This window comes from Trichomycterus rosablanca, chromosome 20 (genome assembly GCF_030014385.1).
Source record: "Trichomycterus rosablanca isolate fTriRos1 chromosome 20, fTriRos1.hap1, whole genome shotgun sequence".
NCBI classification, from domain to species: domain Eukaryota; kingdom Metazoa; phylum Chordata; class Actinopteri; order Siluriformes; family Trichomycteridae; genus Trichomycterus; species Trichomycterus rosablanca.
This window is the reverse complement of record NC_086007.1, coordinates 18023187-18044427: the sequence shown is the minus strand read 5'-3', so window position 1 is coordinate 18044427 and position 21241 is coordinate 18023187. Positions and strand designations below refer to the sequence as shown.

Below are 21241 nucleotides of genomic sequence, written 5' to 3'. Positions count from 1 at the left end.
GGGCACTGTCTTCTTTCTGCAGAGTGTTTTCATTAAACTTTTCTTGCTCTGCAATTTCTTTAAGATTAATAAATGAGCCCTGAAATTCACTCAAGTTTCCCTGTATCATGACAGTTCAGTTTTTGTATATGTTGACTGTGGTCATAACTGTCTTTGTGTCATTAAGGTCTTTTATTTTTACTTTCCATCCGTTACAGATCCCCTCTTTTTTTTACAGATGAGTAGTAGGAGATTAGAGCTTTATGCCATGAGCTTGGGTAGTCTGAATAGAAGATGAAATTGCTGGCTTTACCAGTTTTATCAAGATCTGCAAACAGAGTTTCTGTTTTCTCCTTCAGGAGCTTCTGCTTAAACTGATTTTTGGCGGTTTCACTCTTTAGTTCAGGAGGGTAAATGACTGGGCAGTACTGGACTGGACTGCAGAGTGGAGCTACACACTCCACAGGGTGGGGGGGGGGGGGTAGGTGACAGTTCTGATTGGCTCATTCTGAAGAGCTCATATGTATACAGGGTGGGCCATTTATATGGATACACCTAAATAAAATGGGAATGGTTGGTGATATTAACTTCCTGTTTGTGGCACATTAGTATATGAGTATTAAAACTTTTCAAGATGGGTGGTGACCATGGTGGCCATTTTGAAGTCGGCCATTTTGGATCCAACTTTAGTTTTTTCAATGTGAAGAGGGTCATGTGACACATCAAACTATTGAGAATTTCACAAGAAAAACAATGGTGTGCTTGGTTTTAACGTAACTTTATTCTTTCATGAGTTATTTACAAGTTTCTGACTACTTATAAAATGTGTTCAAAGTGCTGCCCATTGTGTTGGATTGTCAATGCAACCCTCTTCTCCCACTCTTCACACACTGATAGCAACACCGCAGAAGAAATGCTAGCACAGGCTTCCAGTATTCGTAGTTTCAGGTGCTGCACATCTCGTATCTTCACAGCATAGACAATTGCCTTCAGATGACCCCAAAGATAAAAGTCTAAGGGGGTCAGATCGGGAGACCTTGGGGGCCATTCAACTGGCCCCCGACGACCAATCCACTTTCCAGGAAACTGTTCATCTAGGAATGCTCGGACCTGACACCCATAATGTGGTGGTGCACCATCTTGCTGGAAAAACTCAGGGAACGTGCCAGCTTCAGTGCATAAAGAGGGAAACACATCATCATGTAGCAATTTCAAATATCCAGTGGCCTTGAGGTTTCCATTGATGAAGAATGGCCCCACTATCTTTGTACCCCATATACCACACCATACCATCAATTTTTGTGTTCCAACAGTCTTGGAGGGATCTATCCAATGTGGGTTAGTGTCAGACCAATAGCGGTGGTTTTGTTTGTTAACTTCACCATTCACATAAAAGTTTGCCTCATCACTGAACAAAATGTTCTGTGTAAACTGAGGGTCCTGTTCCAATTTTTGTTTTGCCCATTCTGCAAATTCAGTGCGCCGATCTGGGTCATCCTCGTTGAGAGGCTGCAGCAGCTGGAGTTTGTAAGGGTGCCATTTGTGAGTAGCTAATATCCGCCGAAGGGATGTTCGACTGATGCCACTCTCCAGTGACATGCGGCGAGTGCTACGCTGTGGGCTCTTGCTGAATGAAGCTAGGACAGCCACTGATGTTTCTTCATTAGTGACAGTTTTCATGCGTCCACATTTTGGCAAATCCAACACTGAACCAGTTTCACGAAACTTGGCAAGCAGTTTGCTAACTGTAGCATGGGAGATGGGTGGTCTCGTAGGGTGTCTTGCATTGAAATCTGCTGCAATGACCCGGGTACTGCGTTCACCAGACATCAACACAATTTCTATCCGCTCCTCACTTGTTAACCTCTGCGACATGTCAATGGCTGTAACAAAGAGAAGCTTGTAAATAACTCATGAAAGAATAAAGTTACGTTAAAACCAAGCACACCATTGTTTTTCTTGTGAAATTCTCAATAAGTTTGATGTCACATGACCCTCTTCCCATTGAAAAAACTAAAGTTGGATCCAAAATGGCCGACTTCAAAATGGCCGCCATGGTCACCACCCATCTTGAAAAGTTTTCCCCCTCCCATATACTAATGTGCCACAAACAGGAAGTTAATATCACCAACCATTCCCATTTTATTTAGGTGTATCCATATAAATTACCCACCCTGTATTTGGTGGCTCGGAATGTTGAAGAATTTCAAATGTCAGCTGCCAACTGTCACTTTAGCTTTAGTTTATCCCTGCAGTTTTAATGACTTAAATTAAGCATTATAAAACGGATAGTTCCGGTCCTAAAATCTGATTGGCTGAGCCGCGTTCGAAGCCGTTGTAAAATCCCTGATAAACTCACACCTATGATCACCTCACATCATTCCATATTAATACGCCACTGAAAAGAAAAATGTAATGTTATTTTCGCCCTCATGTTGCCTAGCAACACTGTTAATCGAACTATTTTGCGTCGCGGAAGAATGCTTTATTGTAAGTTTATACACAATAAATACATTTATGAATTAAACATTGTTGTATTTATTATATTTTATGTTGACCGCCGTTTTATAAAAGCAATAAGCCACTCGAGACCGTACGTTACTGTTACGATTTTAGCACGGGGAAAGAAGTTTTAGGCACTCCGCTTCGCGTCGTGCCAAAACGTCATCCCCGTGCTAAAATCACAGTAACGTACGGCCTCTCGTGGCTTATTGCTTTAATAGAACACGAGAGGGAGTGTGTTATCGCGAATAACATCACGGCTGTGATTTGGTCGCAGGCCAGAACCGAAGGTGTTTTTTTCAAAACAAAAAAAACATAGAAATTTGGGAGCTTACAGACACATGACCTCTCTTCAGAATCTTCAGAATTAATCTCTCTCTCTCTCTCTCTCTCTCTCTCTCTCTCTCTCTCTCTCTCTCTCTCTCTCTCTGTCGTGCGTTGTGTGATGGAGCATTGGGAACGCATGAGAGTGACTTTCTGGTGTTTTGCCAACTTTTCTTCATAATTTAATCCATGAAAATATCTACGGAATTATTTTCTTCGTGAGTTAAGTGTGGGACAGCGGGGTTTTTACCCGCCACCGGCTAAATCGCGAGGAGCATGGTGGCTCCAAACAAACTTTATGAAAGTTTGACACGCCGGCATGGTGTGAAGGTGGAGTGCCAGGTGAGCGTGTAGGAGGAGTGAGCACCGTTGAGAAGGCTATTGAGCTAATTCAGAAAGGAATTGTGCTACAGGGCCAACTTAAAATGGTGCAACCACTGAGTACTCAAGCTAAGAAAATCATCCTGTCCAACCTCCCCCCATTTATTAAAGATGAACTGATCATAAAAGAATTATCTCGGTACAGTAAACTGGTTTCCACCATAAAAAAAGATCCCTCTTGGATGCAAATCTCCCCATGTCAAACATCTGGTGTCATTTCGGAGGCTGGTGTATATGGTACTTAAAGACGGAGCTGACGAACTATATCTGGTTTTAAATTTTAAAGTGGATGGATTCGACTATACAGTCTTTGCGTCATCTGATGCTGAAATAAAGTGTTTTGGATGAGGACAGCCTGGTCACCTCATTCACGCCTGCCCTAAAAAAAGAAACGCAGATAATGCGGGTGAATGTGCTGAGGAACCAGGACCAGGCGCGGACGGGCTGGCTACAACTGGACCCCCCTACAGCTGCGAGTAGCCCGACTCACGCACCAGCGGCTGAAGAATCAAATCCAACAATCAAAGCGACGCCTGTGGAGCGCAATCAGACTGGACCAACTACAGAGGAAGCAGCTGACGTGATCCAGGACCAAAACAAGCACGCTGCGATGGTGGAGGAATCGGAGACATTTTTGTCAGCCGTGGAAGCACCTGTTATGCAGGAGGAGGTAGACACAATGACAGAGCACTCCGGGAAAGACAATCATTAAACAGAGGTAAAAAGCGATAAAACTTGTGCTAAGATCTGTAGCAACACCAGAGCTGGACGAGGGAGCAGATATGGACATGGATCCAGTTTTTAAAGCTTCCTTAAAAAGAAAAAAAGAGCGTGCTCGGGTAAAGGGCAATCTATCTTAAGCCATATCAGTGGTGGAGTCGCACTGTTTTTTTCAGAGTTTTATTCCTTATTTCTACGATGTTGAGGAAATAATAAATGGGAAACTTTTAAAAGTGAGAGCATGTTTTGAAAATAAAACATAAAATTTTATCTGTGTATATGCACCAACAGTTAGGACAGACAGGATGGTCTTTTTAAACACACTTAATGATGTTATTAAAAAATGTAAAATAAATGAATATTTAGTTCTGGGTGGTGAGTTCAACTGTACTGCTGATGACATGGACAGAAATCATATGGAACCACATGGCCTCTCGAAAAAAATTGTATGAGATAATGGAGACCAATGAACTGTATGATGTATGGCGAAACCTTCACAAAAAGCAGAGACAGTACACATGGACACATTTAAAAGATAACATGTTTTTATGTTTTTAAACATAAGCTAAATGTTTTATCTCTCCTGTAGGTTTTTCAGATCACTGCATGGTTCAATGTATGATCAGAAGATCCAACTTAGTGCTTACTGGCTTTTTAATACACTTTTAGATGATGCCAACTTAGAGTCTTTTATCTTTTTTGGAAGACTTTTAGAATACAGAAGCCTAGTTTTAATTATTTGCAGGAGTGGTGGGAATAGCCAAAATACAAACAAGGATATTTTGTCAACAGTACACTCTTAATGTCACAAAGGACATCACCAGATCACTTAAAAATCTAGAGACTGAAATAGTGGAGCTCCAGACTTTAGGGGCAGCCACAGGAAATCAAAAGCAAACTGAAGCTCTTAAAAAGAAAAAAGCTACACTAGCCGACCTACTGGAGGTAAAAGCAAAGGGGGCTGGTCTGATCACGATTTACAAATGTGTCTCAGATTGATGCTCCATTCTACTAGTTAAAAAAGAAGCAATAGAAATTGTTGATTTTTTTCTGTATTCTTTAAGCACATCTGCTGCAGCAAATTCTGCAGCAACTCTTAAGCACTTTTTATATTCTTTATCCTGGTTGAGCACTTTTGTTCGAAAATGTTTACATACAAATAATAATCAGTCCATGTTGTGGATTAAAGTTAGTTAAGACCAGAGGTGGAAAGTAACGAATTACATTTACTCGCGTTACTGTAATTGAGTGTACTTTTTAGTTTTTTTTGTGTACTTATACTTTTTAAAGTAGATTTCACAGCCTGTTACCTAAGTATGTTTTGTATTAAGAACTGTAATTCGCTACATTTTAAATAAGATCCGTTACTGAGTAAAATAATAAACGCTAAAGAAATCGCGTCTGGGAAACTGCTGCAGTGAATTCTGCGACGGGGAGTCGGATCTTTTGTCTCGGTTCCTTTTATAGAGCCGAGTTCAATCTATAGTTCAATAGATTCAAATAATTCTACGACACATCACTAGTGGTTATACAGTTTAAAAAAGTTTTATGGGACTAAAATGACACATTACACACCCCTAAATGTTTTAAATGTTGTATCAACATGTTTCTTCTATTATATTTGAATTAATAACAACTATTGTGAGATTTATATCCACTTGTCCTGTTTGCATTACACAGAAGAGACCCCCCCTGCTGTTAATAAAGTAACTAAGTAACGTTTACTCTGAGTACATTTTAAATGAGTTACCTTTTACTTGAGTAGATTTTTAGACTAGTAACTTTACTCATACTTAAGTAAAAATTCATTAAAGTAATAGTACTTTTACTTGAGTACAATATTTTAGTACTCTTTCCACCTCTGGTTAAGACATATGTTAATATATTATATTATATATTGTCAAAGCTTATGTTTATTTGAGAATGATGTCGTGTTTTTGTCTGTATACAAATGCTGAATACATGTAAAAGGTGATTATTATTTCTAAAATATTATGTAGTTGTAAAGGGTGAGATTTCATAGACTTTGCAAATACATTTTTCAGAGGTTCGCAGGTACAGCCTTTAAGTTTTGGTGTTCCTGGCAGTTTTTCTGACATTTGTATTATATCGATATCGGAATCGTATCGACCGAAACTTATATCGTTTATATCTTTATATATCTTATATATATCTTATATATAGCTTATAACTTTATATCGTGATATCAATTTTAGCCATATCGTCCAGCCCTAGGCTTGGTCAAGCAAAATTTGCAATATACATTAGTCGAAAGAACAAAATAACTCAAAACACAGACTATGATGCAAAAAGAATCTTTGCACGGCTGGTAAAAACAAGGATAACAATGGATATATAGATAATTTCTATAAAAGTATGAATGATCTGAACTGTTTTAAACAACTGTGGTGTCATGGGTAGGTGGTGTGCTCAATAGAGGAGGGTAAACTTTTCTTTTCTTTGAGTTTGTTTGAATTCTATATTATGTTCTTAAGAATCTTTTATAAAATATCAGTATTTATTTTTATTTAAAATTTATCACTTGACTCTTATACATCTAATTATTTATGTATTTGTTTGTAAATAAGTGTGTGTGTGTATATATACAGTGTATCACAAAAGTGAGTACACCCCTCACATTTCTTCAAATATTTCATTATATCTTTTCATGGGACAACACTATAGACATGAAACTTGGATATAACTTAGAGTAGTCAGTGTACAACTTGTATAGCAGTGTAGATTTACTGTCTTCTGAAAATAACTCAACACACAGCCATTAATGTCTAAATAGCTGGCAACATAAGTGAGTACACCCCACAGTGAACATGTCCAAATTGTGCCCAAATGTGTCGTTGTCCCTCCCTGGTGTCATGTGTCAAGGTCCCAGATGTGAATGGGGAGCAGGGCTGTTAAATTTGGTGTTTTGGGTACAATTCTCTCATACTGGCCACTGGATATTCAACATGGCACCTCATGGCAAAGAACTCTCTGAGGATGTGAGAAATAGAATTGTTGCTCTCCACAAAGATGGCCTGGGCTATAAGAAGATTGCTAACACCCTAAAACTGAGCTACAGCATGGTGGCCAAGGTCATACATGCTCATACATGGTCATATTATTTAATTGTTTATTTATCTATTTATTACCAGTTATGACTTTTAGATCATTTAATTCTGTGTTTGTATGATTTGTGTAAATCGTGTATTTATTTAAAGTATCCTCCAGGCCACCCAAGAAGGATGGGCCCTGCTGAGTCTGGTTCCTCTCAAGGTTTCTTCCTGTAATTTTCAGGGAGTTTTTCCTTGCCACAGTCGCCCTCGGCTTGCTCAACAGGGGTTTTTGTATCTGTTGGTCCTGGATTTTGTAAAGTTGCTTTGAGACAATGTATATTGTAAAAAGCGCTATATAAATAAAGTTGACTTGACTTGACTTGACATACAGCGGTTTTCCAGGACAGGTTCCACTCGGAACAGGCTTCGCCATGGCCGACCAAAGAAGTTGAGTCCACGTGTTCGGCATCATATCCAGAGGTTGGCTTTAAAAAATAGACACATGAGTGCTGCCAGCAATGCTGCAGAGGTTGAAAACGTGGGAGGTCAGCCTGTCAGTGCTCAGACCATACGCCGCACACTGCATCAACTCGGTCTGCATGGTCGTCATCCCAGAAGGAAGCTGACGCACAAGAAAGCCAGCAAACAGTTTGCTGAAGACAAGCAGTCCAAGAACATGGATTACTGGAATGCCCTGTGGTCTGACGAGACCAAGATAAACTTGTTTGGCTCAGATGGTGTCCAGCATGTGTGGCGGCGCCCTGGTGAGAAGTACCAAGACAACTGTATCTTGCCTACAGTCAAGCATGGTGGTGGTAGCATCATGGTCTTGGGCTGCATGAGTGTTGCTGGCACTGGAGAGCTGCAGTTAATTGAGGGAAACATGAATTCCAACATGTACTGTGACATTCTGAAACAGAGCATGATCCCCTCCCTTCGAAAACTGGGCCTCATGGCAGTTTTCCAACAGGATAACGACCCCAAACACAACCTCCAAGATGACAACTGCCTTGCTGAGGAAGCTGAAGGTAAAGGTGATGGACTAAACCCAATTGAGCACCTGTGGCGCATCCTCAAGTGGAAGGTGGAGGAGTTCAAGGTGTCTAACATCCACCAGCTCCGTGATGTCATCATGGAGGAGTGGAAGAGGATTCCAGTAGCAACCTGTGCAGCTCTGGTGAATTCCATGCCCAGGAGGGTTAAGGCAGTGCTGGATAATAATGGTGGTCACACAAAATATTGACACTTTGGGCACAATTTGGACATGTTCACTGTGGGGTGTACTCACTTATGTTGCCAGCTATTTAGACATTAATGGCTGTGTGTTGAGTTATTTTCAGAAGACAGTAAATCTACACTGCTATACAAGTTGTACACTGACTACTCTAAGTTATATCCAAGTTTCATGTCTATAGTGTTGTCCCATGAAAAGATATAATAAAATATTTGCAGAAATGTGAGGGGTGTACTCACTTTTGTGATACACTGTATAGGGGATCATGCTCTGCTTCAGTATTTCACAGTACATATTGGAGTTCATGTGTCCCTCAATGAAATGTAACTCCCCAACACCTGCTGCACTCATGCAGCCCCAGACCATGGCATTCCCACCACCATGCTTGACTGTAGGCATGACACACTTATCTTTGTACTCCTCACCTGATTGCCGCCACACATGCTTGAGACCATCTGAACCAAACAAATTAATCTTGGTCTCATCAGACCATAGGACATGGTTCCAGTAATCCATGTCCTTTGTTGACATGTCTTCAGCAAACTGTTTGCGGGCTTTCTTGTGTAGAGACTTCAGAAGAGGCTTCCTTCTGGGGTGACAGCCATGCAGACCAATTTGATGTAGTGTGCAGCGTATTGTCTGAGCACTGACAGGCTGACCCCCCACCTTTTCAATCTCTGCAGCAATGCTGACAGCACTCCTGCGCCCATCTTTCAAAGACAGCAGTTGGATGTAACGCTGAGCACGTGCACTCAGCTTCTTTGGACGACCAACGCGAGGTCTGTTCTGAGTGGACCCTGCTCTTTTAAAACGCTGGATGATCTTGGCCACTGTGCTGCAGCTCAGTTTCAGGGTGTTGGCAATGTTCTTGTAGCCTTGGCCATCTTCATGTAGCGCAACAATTCGTCTTTTAAGATCCTCAGAGAGTTCTTTGCCATGAGGTGCCATGTTGGAACTTTCAGTGACCAGTATGAGAGAGTGTGAGAGCTGTACTACTAAATTGAACACACCTGCTCCCTATGCACACCTGAGACCTAGTAACACTAACGAGTCACATGACATTTTGGAGGGAAAATGACAAGCAGTGCTCAATTTGGACATTTAGGGGTGTAGTCTCTTAGGGGTGTACTCACTTTTGTTGCCGGTGGTTTAGACATTAATGGCTGTATATTGAGTTATTTTGAGGGAAGAATAAATTTACACTGTTTTATAAGCTGCACACAGACTACTTTTCATTGTGTCAAAGTGTCATTTTGTCAGTGTTGTCCCATGAAAAGATATACTTAAATATCTAAAGAAATGTGCGGGGTGTACTCACTTTTGATACACTGTATGTATATATACAGTGTATCACAAAAGTGAGTACACCCCTCACATTTCTGCAAATATTTTATTATATCTTTTCATGGGACAACACTATAGACATGAAACTTGGATATAACTTAGAGTAGTCAGTGTACAGCTTGTATAGCAGTGTAGATTTACTGTCTTCTGAAAATAACTCAACACACAGCCATTAATGTCTAAATGGCTGGCAACATAAATGAGTACACCCCACAGTGAACATGTCCTAATTGTGCCCAAATGTGTCGTTGTCCCTCCCTGGTGTCATGTGTCAAGGTCCCAGGTGTAAATGGGGAGCAGGGCTGTTAAATTTGGTGTTTTGGGTACAATTCTCTCATACTGGCCACTGGATATTCAACATGGCACCTCATGGCAAAGAACTCTCTGAGGATGTGAGAAATAGAATTGTTGCTCTCCACAAAGATGGCCTGGGCTATAAGAAGATTGCTAACACCCTGAAAATGAGCTACAGCATGGTGGCCAAGGTCATACAGCGGTTTTCCAGGACAGGTTCCACTCGGAACAGGCTTCGCCAGGGTCGACCAAAGAAGTTGAGTCCACGTGTTCGGCGTCATATCCAGAGGTTGGCTTTAAAAAATAGACACATGAGTGCTGCCAGCATTGCTGCAGAGGTTGAAGACGTGGGAGGTCAGCCTGTCAGTGCTCAGACCATACGCCGCACACTGCATCAACTCGGTCTGCATGGTCGTCATCCCAGAAGGAAGCTGACGCACAAGAAAGCCAGCAAACAGTTTGCTGAAGACAAGCAGTCCAAGAACATGGATTACTGGAATGCCCTGTGGTCTGACGAGACCAAGATAAACTTGTTTGGCTCAGATGGTGTCCAGCATGTGTGGCGGCGCCCTGGTGAGAAGTACCAAGACAACTGTATCTTGCCTACAGTCAAGCATGGTGGTGGTAGCATCATGGTCTTGGGCTGCATGAGTGTTGCTGGCACTGGGGAGCTGCAGTTCATTGAGGGAAACATGAATTTCAACATGTACTGTGACATTCTGAAACAGAGCATGATTCACTCCCTTCGAAAACTGGGCCTCATGGCAGTTTTCCAACAGGATAACGACCCCAAACACAACCTCCAAGATGACAACTGCCTTGCTGAGGAAGCTGAAGGTAAAGGTGATGGACTACACCCAATTGAGCACCTGTGGCACATCCTCAAGTGGAAGGTGGAGGAGTTCAAGGTGTCTAACATCCACCAGCTCCGTGATGTCATCATGGAGGAGTGGAAGAGTATTCCAGTAGCAACCTGTGCAGCTCTGGTGAATTCCATGCCCAGGAGGGTTAAGGTAGTGCTGGATAATAATGGTGGTCACACAAAATATTGACACTTTGGGCACAATTTGGACATGTTCACTGTGGGGTGTACTCACTTATGTTGCCAGCCATTTAGACATTAATGGCTGTGTGTTGAGTTACTTTCAGAAGACAGTAAATCTACACTGCTATACAAGTTGTACACTGACTACTCTAAGTTATATCCAAGTTTTATTTCTATAGTGTTGTCCCATGAAAAGATATAATAAAATATTTGCAGAAATGTGAGGGGTGTACTCACTTTTGTGATACACTGTATATATATATATATATACAGTGTATATATATATATACACTGTATTCCTCAGCATATATACAGTGTATCACAAAAGTGAGTACACCCCTCACATTTCTGCAAATATTTTATTATATACAGTGTATATATATATATACACTGTATTCCTCAGCATATATATATATATATACAGTGTATCACAAAAGTGAGTACACCCCTCACATTTCTGCAAATATTTTATTATATCTTTTCATGGGACAACACTATAGAAATAAAACTTGGATATAACTTAGAGTAGTCAGTGTACAACTTGTATAGCAGTGTAGATTTACTGTCTTCTGAAAATAACTCAACACACAGCCATTAATGTCTAAATGGCTGGCAACATAAGTGAGTACACCCCACAGTGAACATGTCCAAATTGTGCCCAAAGTGTCAATATTTTGTGTGACCACCATTATTATCCAGCACTGCCTTAACCCTCCTGGGCATGGAATTCACCAGAGCTGCACAGGTTGCTACTGGAATCCTCTTCCACTCCTCCATGATGACATCACGGAGCTGGTGGATGTTAGACACCTTGAACTCCTCCACCTTCCACTTGAGGATGCGCCACAGGTGCTCAATTGGGTTTAGTCCATCACCTTTATCTTCAGCTTCCTCAGCAAGGCAGTTGTCATCTTGGAGGTTGTGTTTGGGGTCGTTATCCTGTTGGAAAACTGCCATGAGGCCCAGTTTTCGAAGGGAGGGGATCATGCTCTGTTTCAGAATGTCACAGTGCATGTTGAAATTCATGTTTCCCTCAATGAACTGCAGCTCCCCAGTGCCAGCAACACTCATGCAGCCCAAGACCATGATGCTACCACCACCATGCTTGACTGTAGGCAAGATACAGTTGTCTTGGTACTTCTCACCAGGGCGCCGCCACACATGCTGGACACCATCTGAGCCAAACAAGTTTATCTTGGTCTCGTCAGACCACAGGGCATTCCAGTAATCCATGTTCTTGGACTGCTTGTCTTCAGCAAACTGTTTGTGGGCTTTCTTGTGCGTCAGCTTCCTTCTGGGATGACGACCATGCAGACCGAGTTGATGCAGTGTGCGGCGTATGGTCTGAGCACTGACAGGCTGACCTCCCACGTCTTCAACCTCTGCAGCAATGCTGGCAGCACTCATGTGTCTATTTTTTAAAGCCAACCTCTGGATATGACGCCGAACACGTGGACTCAACTTCTTTGGTCGACCCTGGCGAAGCCTGTTCCGAGTGGAACCTGTCCTGGAAAACTGCTGTATGACCTTGGCCACCATGCTGTAGCTCAGTTTCAGGGTGTTAGCAATCTTCTTATAGCCCAGGCCATCTTTGTAGAGAGCAACAATTCTATTTCTCACATCCTCAGAGAGTTCTTTGCCATGAGGTGCCATGTTGAATATCCAGTGGCCAGTATGAGAGAATTGTACCCAAAACACCAAATTTAACAGCCCTGCTCCCCATTTACACCTGGGACCTTGACACATGACACCAGGGAGGGACAACGACACATTTGGGCACAATTTGGACATGTTCACTGTGGGGTGTACTCACTTATGTTGCCAGCTATTTAGACATTAATGGCTGTGTGTTGAGTTATTTTCAGAAGACAGTAAATCTACACTGCTATACAAGCTGTACACTGACTACTCTAAGTTATATCCAAGTTTCATGTCTATAGTGTTGTCCCATGAAAAGATATAATAAAATATTTGCAGAAATGTGAGGGGTGTACTTACTTTTGTGATACACTGTATATATGTATATGTATATACAGTATATACGTATATTAGGGATGTCCCGATGACGTTTTTTTGTTCCCGATCTTTAATTTTGATCCCGATCCGATACCGAGTCTCAAACCGATACTTGTATTTTCTAGATAAGAACTAGATAATACTGTTCACTAGGGCTGGGCGATTTTCACGATTAATTCGGTTAATTCGCATGAACGTTTTCACCCGATGTTAGAATGTGACAATCGCGATTGTTTACACACTTTATATTTTAATTAAAATACCAACATGTCACGAAGCAGAAACTGACCAGACGCCCGCGGAATATAAATCAGGGAAAGTTTAATATAAAAAGGGCGAAAACAGAGTCCAAAACCAACGAAAACCAAAACAGTAAACGGAAGACAACAAGGATTATGCACGGTAACGGTTAGATTCAGTAATAAGGAGCGCAAACACGATCGGCAAAACGAGACACAAACAGAAGAGTTTAATTAAGAGTCACTGAATCAAACACCGCTAAACTGAATCAAAATACGGAGCCGATGAGCGCGATCAGGATTGGCTGGAAAGTAACGAGTTACATTTACTCGCGTTACTGTAATCGAGTCGTTTTTTTGTGTACTTGTACTTTTTAAAGTAGATTTTACAGCCTGTAATTTTACTTTTACTTAAGTAAGTTTTGTACTAAGAATTGTAATTCGCTACATTTTAAATCACATCCGTTACTGAGTAAAAAAATCGCGTCTGGGAAACTGCTGCAGTGAATTCTGCGATAGGGAGTCGGATCTTTTGTCTCGGTTCCTTTTAAAGAGCCGTATGTATGTAACGACTCCCATATGCGCAAATCGGTTTCTTTTATTTTGGCTTAAAGGGCCGTTCAATAGAATCGAATCATTCTACGACACATAATAGTGGTTAATACAGTTTGAAAGTTTTATGGGACTAAAATGACACATTACACATCCTTAAATGTTTAAAATGTTGTATCCACCCCCCAAATCACAAGAGGATAAAATCAAAGCTGAGCTGAGTGATCACTTGATGCCCCCCCCCCAATGTAGATACTGATACAGACTCACTCAGTGGTGGAAACAGCACAGTAAAGGCTCGTGTTCCTTTTAAGAAACCTGTAAAGAACTTTTTGTAGTTTCTTTCCTAATGTAAGGAGGTTCTGCTGAACATTATTTAAAATAAAAGTTGTTTGTGAGCTATTCTTAGATATAGATAGATAAGGATATAGATCATTTAGATCTATTTTGTCTTAATTATTGTTAATTATTGTGATATCGTTATTGTTATAAAGTTTGAGTCCCTTAAAAGAATAATTATATGTGGTGCTGTTACTATTTTTGCACTTCTGCAGCCTTTAATTACAATGCAAAAAAAGAAATTTGAGTCTTATTTTAATTGCATTATACAAGAACAAAAAAAATCGTAATCGACAATCGGGTATAATTTTAAAATAATCGAGATTTTTTTTTTTTTGGTAAAATCGCCCAGCCCTACTGTTCACACAGTGCACACTTCAAGTATATTACAGTTATTCAAATTAATCCAATGTATATGTTGACATGAACAATAGCTCAGTACAATTGAATAGCTCTGCAGTGCTGTAGGAAAAAATTTGCCTGCCGTGTTGTAACTGTAACAAACTTTTCTGTGGTTGTATTGTGACAATGGTTTGATGGACGTTTCTACGCGAAGTGAGTGTGTTTTGACCCTTTGGGGCTTCCATAGTTCATGGAATAGCATGCTTGACTAACGCGATGACTCTAGCTCAGTGTTTCTCAACCTTTTTTCAATCACGGCACCCTTTAAAAGTTTTCAAAATCTCGAGTCACCCCAGTCTAAAATGTATTAAAAAACTTACACTCTGCCTCCGTCGGACTGCTAACACACAAAAACACTACAGGGAAGAGACATACTGTGGTTGCATTGCATTAAGCTTCAGAAAAATCCTCTCTTGTGAAGAGATTAGCCTGTGTTTGTTTCTGCTTTATAACATACGCACCATGAACCAATCAGATTTAACATTTTTCATCTTTAATGAAAAGATGATCTCTCTATATCTGTGTGTTTGTTTGTATACACTAAACGATCACTGGATTAGGAACATTTGGCTACATTAATTACAGCACGCAAACGTTGGGAAACAGACTCCTACTCACCCACAAAGTGTCCACCAACTAACTGAGCTGCTGCAGCAGCCATAAGTCAGAGTGCATACTACTACTCTATATGCACCCTGATCCATGCCTGCTGCAGCAGCTCTGTTAGTTGGTGGACACTTTGCGGGCGAGTGGGAGCGGATTGAACAGCCCGTTCCAGCATATCACAAACATGTTCAGTCAGTCATGCAAGTTTGGTGGCCAAGGCAGTGTGGAGAATTTATTGTTGTGTTTTTCCAACCATTCCTGAGTAATCAGAGCCCGATAACACAGGGCACGATGACTAACAGTCCTATGGCATACCAAGAGAATGCTTCCCAGACCATCGCACCACCACCGGCCTATAGCACTCCAACGTTGCAACCAGGAATTGTGGCTTCATGCCGTTTCCACAAGATACAGACCAGTCCATCAGCGTGTCTCACAGGGAAACATTATTTGTCACTCCAGATGACCGTCTTCCATGTGTCTAGGGTCTAATGATGCCTTTTTTTGACCCATGCGAGTCGTTGGTTGCGATGACAGGTGGTTAACAGGGGCACACGTGTTGATCTACGTCTAGTTGCAAGTAAGTTGCATAGTCATGGCCAAAATTAGTTGCGCTTGTCAAATGCTGTACCGGGCACAGTAGGTTTGTGCTAGATGTGCTTGAGCATCACTCATTGTACCTGTAAAATTCATCAAAAGCCTTCATATATGTATAAGAGCAACTTCAATCATATAATCGTGTCATTACATTTAAAATACCAAAGATCACAGAATTTGACAGACATGAAATCTTAATTTTGTGTCAGCAAGGCCACTCTTATAAGGAAATCAACAAACAAACTGGATATTCAACATGTGGTATTCAAGCTATTATAAAGAAATGAGAAGAATCAGTGTGTGACTGTAAGACTGCCCTCACGTGAGAATCCACTAAGGCAGGGTTTTTCAAACGAGTTGCTTGATACTGAGATGTCGTTCAGTCTTGTAACACGTGAACTCGTAAAAGCTGTATGTTATGGTCCTGACGTTTTCATACTCGGATTAAAAGTTATTGCTTTGTAAACCGGTGTGATCCTTGACTCACACACCATATAAATAGTAAAATTCTACAGTAATGAACGCAGCTCTGCTCCTAGACATACATGAAATCTTAATTGTGTGTCAGCAAGGCCACTCTTGTAAGGAAATCAACAAACAAACTGGATATTCAACATGTGGTATTCAAGCTATTATAAAGAAATTATAAAAATCAGTGTGTGACTGTAAGACTGCCCTCACGTGAGAATCCACTAAGGAATGGTTCAAGATTTGCTCAGTGCCAAGGGAGGTCACACTAAATACTTTTTTTCACCTGTAGAAGCAATTGTGTTTTGTTTTTGTTTTAACTTTACATATTGTACATCTTTCCTGTAGTTTATGTTTATTCCTCCACTTCTGTACAGGTGTTTTGGGCTACCAACCAGGGTTCTTATACAGCATCAAGAACCCACCCCCTTTTATAGTCTGGTCTGTTCTCAACCAGCAGACTAATGGCCCATTTTGTTAGCTGCAGGCACTGCCAATTGTGCCTGCTAGGGGGTGTCAAATCGACTTAGTGGTGGGCTGTTCAAAATACGTACAGTAATATATCAAAAATATATTTAAATAAAAAATATAACTAAAAGAAAACTTTTTATACACTTGGCTCTATATATAAACCCTTTATTCTAGCAAAATGCATATTTTAGAGCTATTATATTTTTTCATTTGTTTTTGAAAATGTTTAATTAGAAATTGCAAAGTCACTTACAAAATCACTTTGTGTGTTTTTCAGTGATTCTAAATGAAGATTCAGTCCATAAATCACCTCTGCTAAGACGTGAACACACATGCCTCTGAAGACTGATCTCTGATATGTATTGAATATGTCATGCTCCCCACCAAATAAACACTTTGCGTTGTTGCCTTGTTATACAAGCACTGAGGCCTTGTAGTCACCATGCGAATTAGTTTCTGCCAGGCACTGCTGACAGGAGCCATTGTGCTGAACTTGCTTATATTATATTATGTATCACAGACCCAGCAGCAAATAATTGAGAAACGCCATGTGCAGAGCAAGGGCTTTAAAAAGGCCTTCTTAACATCGGGCCCAGAGTTTGCAGGGGGAGTAATAGAGGACATTGTGACTACGGACAACAAAACAAAAGACCAAAAGGGAAGAATGCAGATTTCTCGCATGACTGTCATCCTACGTGAATTTGAAGAATTTGAAAACTATGTGTGCAATGTGGCTCGCTCCTTTTTACGTCAGATGCCAAGATTGCCATTCCTGGTTGTGGTAGAGACTCAGCCCTATCCCCCTTTGACTTTGCCAGCGAATGCACGTTTGCTGAGTTTGTCCCCTAGCCCAGAACAGCCTCCTCAAACACATCAGCCAGAGTTCAACGTACAGTCTGAGTTTGTACTCCTGGTGCCTGATGGTGTGGAGTTAGAACACAAACAACATCTTAATAAGCTTGTCCAAGAACTTGAGGCCCAAAGAGGTAATATGGTACGCTTGGTTGCAGTCCCAGTGCTGTCCCATGCTGCTGTCAAGTGCTTGGATCTGCAGGTGAGCCTAAAAACATGGACAGCCACATACTCCTTTGCAGCATCTGGGAGCGGTGCCACCTTGTGCACAGCTCTGTATGGTGATGTTGTCATCCTTATTCGAACTGAGGACCTCTTCAGCCTCTCATTCCCACTGGCACGCCCTCTGTTATCTGCTTTGTTTATACAGACTGCATTGCGCGGCTGGAAAGTAAAGCTATTAGATCAACCCTCATTTGCAGCCAGCCACCGACCTCTTTTTAGTTCAGCACACAATCAGTGGAAAGCAGACATTCATCTTAAGGAGGCTATGGGGCAGCTGATGAGAAGCTTTGGTCTAAAGCACTTAATACGGCCTGATGGAAAGGATCAGTGGTTTGGGTGCAGCAAAAAGACAGCTCGATGCTTTGGCACAGTGCTTAATGACACACCACAGTACCTTTACTTGGACCGCTGGACCCCACCTTGCTGTTTGCGTGCACTCCGAGAAACTACAAAGTATGTCATCAACATTTTGGAGAATTCTGGTGTACGCTATTGGTTGGAAGGGGGAAGTCTTTTAGGAGCAGTCAGACATCAAGATGTCATACCTTGGGACTATGATGTTGATTTTGGTATTTACTTGGAGGATGTGCCCAAGTGTGAAACCTTGAAGAACCTGGATTCAGGATCACTTGTTGATGTAAATGGGTATGTGTGGGAACGAGCAGTAGAGGGAAACTTCTATCGTGTCCAGTATAGTGAAACTAACCATATGCATGTTGATCTTTGGCCTTTCTATCCAAAGAATGGAGTCATGACCAAAGATACATGGACTGGCCATAAGCAGGATATGGAGTTCCCTGAGCACTTCCTGCAGCCACTGGTACGAATGCCATTTGCTGGCGTCCTTGCTTATGGACCCAACAACCCCCGCTCCTTTCTAGAGCTTAAATTTGGTGAAGGGGTCATTAATAACCCTCAGTATCCTAACCCTATAAAGAAAAAACTTGATAAAGGTTTATTGTAAGTCATACTTAGATGTGCATTAACAATGTGTAAACTTTCTGTTAATGTAGTTTCAAAGTGATATATTAATAAATCTTGGCCAGTTGTTATCAGTTGTTGACACAAATGGTATTATGTACCTCAAAAAAGTTTGCGGGTCATATGCAGTAATAGTAGTATTGTAACTTTTGATTGTGTTTTGTATCTATAATTGATTCTTTTTAACGTTTATATTAATTGACAAAAGTACAAAGAAATCAGACAAAGAAAGAAAAAATGTGGTTAGACACAAGAAAAAATTTCAGTACTTTCCTGACATTTGCAAAGTAAATAAGCACTTGTATGATCTCTATAGCATTTAGAATAATTTTCTTTGAAAAGGCAAATCTAATTTTAGACACAGAAAACACTAAAGCAAATCCACTGAAAAGTCATTTAAAATAACTGAACAAACTTAACATTTTGGAATAGTCTACTCAGTAATGAACCCAATAGAGATGATTTTTTTTTTTTAATCTACCAGTGTGTCAGATGTAAAGTGGTTTTGCTATGGGAAATAGACTTTAATGTATCACACGTGAAAGAGATATTCTAGTAGAGGTGATGCAAGCAGTTTATTAGGTGAATGGTCAATTACTTTAGCACAGGTATAATACAGGTTTTGGATACATTTGTTCTTACTGTATGTTGTGAAGTGGGTTGTCCTACAATGCATCCTGTTGCCATCAGTTCTCCAGATAAGCTATAAGCTAATATCTAATAAAAAGCCACAATCTTGTGTTTTTTCATAAGGTACCAAGAGGATTGCAAACTTCACACTATATTCCCAGAAAAAAATTGATAGGTCACTCTAACCTAGAAGCCCATTCTACTTAAAATAATGATTGTCCTAAAAAGACTTGAAACATTCAGGGGAAGACTCTTGGCTAAATGCTATCTTATTAAAGCGATCTGGATCGCTAAACAAGCGTTCAAGTATTTCATAAACCGAGATGTATACAAAGTAATTTTCACATTCTGTCATAGAGATATTCTGCTATCACTATAAAACGCAAATTGTTATTTGAAATACAAGTTTTCCCTGTGATTATTTTCTGTTCTGGACGGGAGTATGTGATTAATTTCGAAACTAGCATAAGTAATTTACTGGAGTATACTGGGGGCTACATCAATTTTATGCTTTGGGTTGTCCAATGTTCCAGGTAGATGTTTTTGAGGTGTTTTATAATTTGGGTTGTTCTGATCGGTGTTTGGGAAGCAGTGCTGGTCAGAGAGTAGGGGTTGTTGGGGGTCAGTGTGTTGGTCAGTCTCTGGACCAGCTGACACAGGGGACTCTTTTCAGTGTATAGCTCTTAGGATTGGAGTGCCTGAAACTGCATTCTTGTTTTGGGACTCGATTTTAGGTGCATTCAGAATATAAGGGCTCTTTTTTCCAATATTGATGATTAATGAGTATCGGCCTAATTCAGCCCTGCATGCATTAGTTTTTTTTTGTTTGTTTTTTTGACATGTAAAAGCATTCTGCAGAATTCTGCATGTAGGACTTCAATGGGATGCTTGTCCCATCTAGTGTAGTCATGATGACTGAGTGGACCCCATACTTTACTACCGTATAGTGCAGGGATGGGCAATTAAATTTTCCAAGGGGCCACATAAGAAACTCGGACTGTTGTGGAGGGCCGGACCAATAAGGTGAACTTAATTCTGCTCAATATTAATTTTATCTTTTTATTTACATTACATTTTCAGCATTTAGCAGACGCATTTACCCAAAGCGATTTACAATACAGTTACAGTATACAGTCTGAGCAGTTAAGGGTTATGGGACTTGATCAAGGGCCCAACAGCAGCAACCTGGCAGTGGTGGGGCTTGAACCAGCAACCTTCGGATTACTAGTTCAGTACCTTAACCACTAGGCTACAACTGTCCACTCTTTATGAAAAGCAGTGAATTGTACAGTTCTAATAAGCTGTTAATGTTTTGATGTTACATTTAGAAAATTAGAAGTAGGCAGAGTAAAAACATCAACATTATTTTATTATTTAAAAAAACAAATGTGAACAAAATGTGCAGGTTTTTAAACTTTACACTATTTTGTTTTGAGTCTAATTACCTCATTTGTTTTTCAGTCCTTTGTTATTGTTTAATATTATTTTTAAAATAACAGCTGGTCCTAACTGCTTCAGTTCTGGATGTGTTAAACTTTATAAACAGTCCTTGTTGCTTTTGCAGTTTAGTTAGAGAAGCTTCAGGTGTGATGCTCCGCATCGTTCATATGCTTGTATTTCTGTTTAGTACCGCAACAGCGATTTAGAGCCTACATTCTGATCCTTAACCAGCGTTACATCTGACTTTAGTAAATAAATCATTCAGAAGTTCGTGTCTTGTTAAAAACTCCACCGTCAATCACACTCAGTTCTGTTCGCATTACAGTGAAGCTGATACACTCGCGCACACTCGCGCATACGCAAATCGAAACGTACGGATATTTAAAGACACAGAGCTCTCGTCAAAATCAATCCTGTTATATTGCATGTTTGATGTACTGTACATTTATTTACATCTCATTTTTAATTGCCACGAACCTCATGCGGGCCGGTTGGGGATGTCTCGCGGGCCGTACAATGCCCAGGTCTGGTATAGTGCAATGGGCAG

At 40.6% G+C, this 21241-nt stretch overlaps 1 protein-coding gene across 2 annotated transcripts in view; it reads left to right on the top strand.

Moving 5' to 3' along the window:
• The window catches only part of fkrp (fukutin related protein), a 32308-nt gene extending 13587 nt beyond the window's left edge, over positions 1-18721 (top strand). For both annotated transcript variants that reach the window (XM_063016778.1, XM_063016779.1), the window contains exon 2: positions 16844-18721. In XM_063016778.1, the coding sequence (XP_062872848.1) occupies positions 17009-18607 (1599 nt within the window). In that variant the 5' untranslated portion in view covers positions 16844-17008 and the 3' untranslated portion in view covers positions 18608-18721. The remainder of the gene's footprint in view (positions 1-16843) is intronic.
• The last annotated feature ends 2520 nt before the right edge of the window (positions 18722-21241 follow it).